Below are 5,781 nucleotides of genomic sequence, written 5' to 3' on the forward strand. Positions count from 1 at the left end.
GTTGGATGACTAACAATACATTCTTTCCTTAATCTTTCATATTCTTCAAGAACCTTTGGGTTTGTTTTCACATGTTTACTAGCAATCTCTCCTAAAATATGCAGACCTTGTAACGAAGTTGCTCTGCTTAAGGCAACATAAATTTGTCCATAGTTAAATGATCTCTGATTTACTAACTCCATGCTGACTACTACTTCATCAAGTGTTAAACCTTGAACTTTATGTACAGTACATGCCCAAGCTAGTGTCACAGGAAATTGTACTCTCTGTATTTCTGGGGATGATGGTTTACCTGGTCTTATTTTAATCTTCACCAAAACAGGTTCAATTGGGACAACTTGATGTTCTCTTGCCAACAGGTTGCTAGTAGTCTTAAGAAGATTTTTACCAGCATTTGGATCATCAAATTTAATGTAAACAATGGTTGGTTTCTGGTTAGTTGGATTGACATCAACTTTAAACACAGTTCCCATTTGTCCATTGATAAGTCTGTCTGCAATGCTAATATTGCTTGTCAACATTACTCTGGCACCTTCCTTGATGTGAATTACTAAATCAAGTCCACCTGTTTCAGAACGTTTCCTTGCAAGAACTTTATCAATATCTTGTTTCCTCACATTTGGTGGGAATTGATCTTTAGCTTTTAGAACAAACAATGGTCCAGCAAGTTGTTCTAATTTCTCATTATTGTGTTTGTTAACTGGTGAGTTCTCTGCCCAAATATGGAGTGCATGTGATGGGTAATTAGGGTCATCTGGGGATACTGATCTTGATTGGATTACCTTTATATCATCTTCTGTCTGGTTAGCAGTTCTTATTCTGTTAAGAAGTTCAATAAATGCTTTATCATTTCTTTGTCTCATGATTTCTACGAGTTCTATCATTTGGAATACTCTCCATGGATGGCATAAATTATAAATATTATTTCTGTAAGTATCAAAAACAAACTTCTTACGTATTGGTGGTAGTTGACAAAGATCACCTACGACTATGATAGAGATTCCTGCAAATAACAGAGAACTTGGTGTACCAAATATATCTTTTAATCTCTGATGAATATTAAGCAAAGTTGTGTTTCCTACCATAGAAATTTCATCAACAACAATAAGCTTTAACTCTGACAATGTTAATCTTAATTGGGTCTTTCTTTGGTCAGACAATGGTGGTACAATATCACCAGCTTCTTTAGGAATAGCAAGACCAGTATTAATTGTTGTTCCATCAATATTTATTGCAGCTACACCTGTGGGTGCCATTAGCAATACAGTTGGTAACTCAGGGTTAACAGGAGGGTGTCTAAACGTCTTAACTGCTGTATGGTATATTGTTTTAATGACATGACTTTTTCCGGCACCACCACCTCCAGTCAAGAACAGATAGATTGGATCTATGTCAACTGGTTTTAGACTGTTCAAGTTCTTCATTTTATTGCGACACCATGTGAGGAATGTATCATATGCAAGACGTTGTTGTTTGTTTAGTGATCTGATATTTTGACGTAATAGATCATCAGAGATTTCTGTTGGTTGGTGATAAGTTGCAATAGCTCCAGGTGTGGATTCATTATTACATTGTGCTGGATCAAGATGTGATGGTAACTGTTCATTGAACAATTCATCTTGGTTTACATCATCTGGCATCTCATCTTGTACATCTGCATTTTCCTGATCATTAAGTGCATCAAATGATTGACCAAGGTTGCCTTGGTTAGCTTTAAGTATGTCAAATGCTTCGCTAATGGCATCTGCATCAGGTTCAAATATTGATCTGTTGAGTTGTACAATTTTTTGAACATCTGCTTCATAAAATTTGGATGTATATGTTTGGTTGGAAGCCAACAAATTATTTTCATGTCGCCATGGGTAATATAGCATAAGTAGGTGATGGAAGTATAATTCTGGTTGTTTCTTTTTATTTGGTGTATGGTATCTTAACACAGCTTTCACTTTTCGACGTTTCATGTACTCATTTTTGTTAAGCAATTTGATTGTTTTTGGTAGAGCTTGTACTCTATTGGTGATTGTACTTTGGTTTTCAATTATGTCATCTGTTAAGATATCTGGCTGGCCATCTTGTGTTTCACAGTCTAGTTTATAATCTTTGTAATAGTATGCTGCAAATTCTGCAAGGCACATGCTATCAACTAGAGCTATAGATGTTGGTCTAATGACATAACGTTCAACAATATTTGATTTAAATATATCTGTACTATCATCATCTAGATCATCAAGTTCTTCCTGAGTTTTAGTCATCCGGACCCTCTGTTCTGGGAGATTTGTGTTGACAAATACTGTTCTTGGAAATATTTTCCTCAACCAAAGTTCAGGCATTGCTCGGTAAACACATTCTTGTGAGCTCACTTCTCTGGTGGATAGAAAGGCAGCACCAACTTTTTTCAAGCCTTCTCTAATGCTCATATTGGCAGCTTTTGCCTCTTTTGCTGCATTCATAATAGCTTGTGAACATTCAGTCTCATCTTTAGTAAAGTACGAGCATACATATGTTATACATTTATAATGATTGAATACAGGTTGCAAGTCAACATTTGCTGCAAAGCCCTTCATACCAGCAACAAAATAATTATTAATAAAACAGCTATCTACAGGTCTTTTAAGATGTAGCTCAAAGTCTGAATCAGGGGAAATAGATAATGCCCAGTAATATTGCTCTTCAGTGATATCCAAAGACTTTAAAATATCTGAGTCACTTAATGAGGCATCATAAGTTGTTTTGGATGGGTTAAGAACTTCATCAATTTTTTGTTTGACTGGACTTAAGATTTGCATTCGTCTTTCAAGCAGGTTAGTTTTCGCTTGTTCATCTAATTCATCACTCAGAGGTTCTGCTACAATTGTTCTGTTTGTGAAGAATTGCCCAAAATTAAATCTGCAACTAACATTTTTGTATTTTCTGCAAGTTTTGGAGTGATTGTGTTTTTGATATGTTTTGACTAACTCATGTAACTCTGGTTCTATGTTTTTATCTGGAAGGTTGGCATGTACATGATTATCAATGAATTGTATATAAGCCTCCTTGCTATCAGAGGTTAACTTAGGGCAATCAGAGGTCCAGATTAAAGCATGTAAATGAGGTGATCCTCTCATTTGGAACTCAATACGAAGTGCATAGTACATTATTTTGCCAATTGGGTTATTTGCACGAAGTAAAACTTCAGTGAAGAAAGTTTCAACTCTATGTTGGAAGTGTTTTGCAACAACAACAGGATTAAGATTCAACATTGAACATCTATCGTTGTAAGATAAAGCCTGAATTTCCTCATCTGTGATGTCATTACCTTGTGTTTTAGCAATAATTTGAAATAATTCTGTCCATCTAAGATCAGCACATGACAATGTCATAAACCATGTTGGGATGCCTAATTGTTTCACCATTGCTACTACTTCATACATAAATTTTTGCCAATATGGTGGTGTACCTGGAATCTGTCTTAAAAATAAATATGCTTGGTCTTGACAAATCAGCCCTTTTAATTTATTTACATTTGATTTTATTTCAGATGCAGTGACAGGTTGTCCTTGTATTTTTTTCATGGCTATGTTAATACTGTCAGATACTTTCTTTTGTTCTGTTATAAACTGGGCAAAGAAAAGGTATTCCGGGTTGGTTGCAAACCTTCCACTATAATGTAAAAGTCTAGCATTGAAGTATTTTACTGGTGACAATTTAATTGTCCGTTCATGTGTGAAGCCAAATCTACCTTTTGGAAACAGTACAGGAAATGCAAGCTCTTCACAATTTTTATCCATCATTAATGAAACAGGGTGTTTGTTTTCACCAGGTGCAATGTTATACACTTCATTGCCTAATGAGCAATTTTTACTGTTTTGTGTTATTGCAATTGGGTAATCTGGTAATACAGATTGTAAACAGGTCTCATTAGGTGCTTGGCGATACTCATTTAATGGGTCATCCTGTTCTTCAACATCATCATGATCATTTGGATCTGAGACATGATGTTGCCTGTTATCTGACAGATTATTTTTGTTTGTTGTAAGATCATCATGGCATTGTTGCTGCTGAAGACTTGTCACATTATCTCCAAGACTGCTAATATCAATTGTTATGTTATGATACAATGGGTTGTTGACCTTAAGCCAGTTTAAGGCATTCAAAACAAACTGAGGGCGTACTGCCTGGAAATAAACATGACCCCTAAATTCAAGCTTCCTTTTTAGCTTCAACATAATGATACCAGATCTTTCTGGTGGACGAGGTAAAATTTTACAGGACTGGTCACATTCAACAGGCACATTACATATTGCTCCTTTTACTTTTTTCTGCTGTCCTTTTGGCATCACAATAATTTTTTCAAAAACTATTCTTTGTGCTAGAAGAATCTGCTCAAGCTTTTCTAAGCACAGCAATTCATTTGGTATGTCATCAACATACATGTCATTACATACGGCTTGACATGGTGTTTTACCCTTTGAGACTTTAGAATGGCATGTTTTGCAAATGTACTGTTTTTGATCGAACGATTTGACATTGGTGAACACATTTAGCATGCTATTGTCATATGTAGATTTTTGCAATAAAACAACTGATTTCCTGTACAATAACCGCTGACAAATTGAACATACAAAAAATGGCCCATCTCTTATTTTTGACTTAAATGTTGATATACAGTTATCTAAGTCAGATTGCTTGGACTTGCACTTCTCATATTTCTTCTTCAAATGTTCATCTTTTTTGCAGGGATCCATAGAATTATATTTCTTAGCACGTGTTTGAAGGAGAACATTCTTTTTTAAAGGATCCATTGAGCTATATTTCTTAGCACAGTTTTCAAGAAGAACTTTCTTTTTTAAATCACTCATTGATTTGTATTTTTCAGTATTTGTATCAAGAAGGGCTTTCTTTTTTAAAGGATCCATATATTTATAATTTTCTTTCCGCTTTGCCAAACATTGTTTTTTCTCTGCAGGACCCAAATTTGTATAATCACTTTTGCGTTTTCCTGACATTGTTCTTTTCTGTTCAGAGGATTTAAGTTTTCTTACTACTTTCTGCCTCTCTGAATTTGACAACTTGTGCGAACAAAATAAAAATTGAACATCGTATGACACATTTTGACATTTTACTTTACTAGAAAACTCGTAGAGTTTATCAATTAAACAATTTGGGGTATCACAAATTTCAAACCCAATTTTCCTTAGCATATCATTGTATGCAATAAAATAGTATTTTGTACCACATTTTTTATGGTTGAAAATGCAAGCTAAACAGAAATCAGAAAACCACACCAAAAATCCAGTGTTGTTTGCAGTATTTTGTGAGATTAACTTCACAAGTACAGCTTTACTTTGAACAGATAAAATACCCTGTTGTCTTGTTGTGTATACTATGTCAACCTCAGCATCAAGAATAAACAATCTTTGTGGGAAGTCTTCCAGATATGTAATATTATTTTTAATGTTCAGGGATTTGTAAAATAGGATAGCATTTTCTGCAATAGCATCTCTTGTGGAATCATCCCAGTATGTAGATGATTTAATTGTAGAAAAACAAATAGAGTAAATATATATTGCACACAATTCTGAAAATGTGATTATATCAGCTTCTTTGTGTGATGTGTCCACCAATTCACCTGATTCTACATGGTCATTTGTGCTATTTGTTGGTTGTTCATTACCAATAACAATTTTAACTCCTTTCAATTCAAACAAAACATCACGATTGTAACAGGTTTTAAAATATTCAGCCAATCGATCGACAGAGGATACTTCTAACAATACACATGTCCCATGTGGTTGAGGCATA

At 34.6% G+C, this 5,781-nt stretch overlaps 1 protein-coding gene across 1 annotated transcript; it reads right to left on the reverse strand.

The window, feature by feature from the left end:
- Window positions 1–988: 988 nt before the first annotated feature.
- On the reverse strand, window positions 989–4,412 carry LOC114536369. The gene is made up of 2 exons (XM_028557732.1): window positions 1,083–4,412; window positions 989–1,003 (listed from the first exon to the last, which is right to left on the reverse strand). Exons 1-2 carry the CDS (start codon window positions 4,410–4,412, stop codon window positions 989–991), a joined length of 3,345 nt encoding a protein of 1,114 aa, XP_028413533.1.
- Window positions 4,413–5,781: the final 1,369 nt, after the last annotated feature.

This window comes from Dendronephthya gigantea, unplaced genomic scaffold (assembly GCF_004324835.1).
Source record: "Dendronephthya gigantea isolate DGI-Jeju-01 unplaced genomic scaffold, DenGig_1.0 000134F, whole genome shotgun sequence".
NCBI lineage: Eukaryota > Metazoa > Cnidaria > Anthozoa > Malacalcyonacea > Nephtheidae > Dendronephthya > Dendronephthya gigantea.

Excerpts from the sequence above, each read along its gene's own strand:
- LOC114536369 (XM_028557732.1), bottom strand. The coding sequence starts at position 4,412 with ATGTATGTTGATGACATACCAAATGAATTGCTGTGCTTAGAAAAGCTT.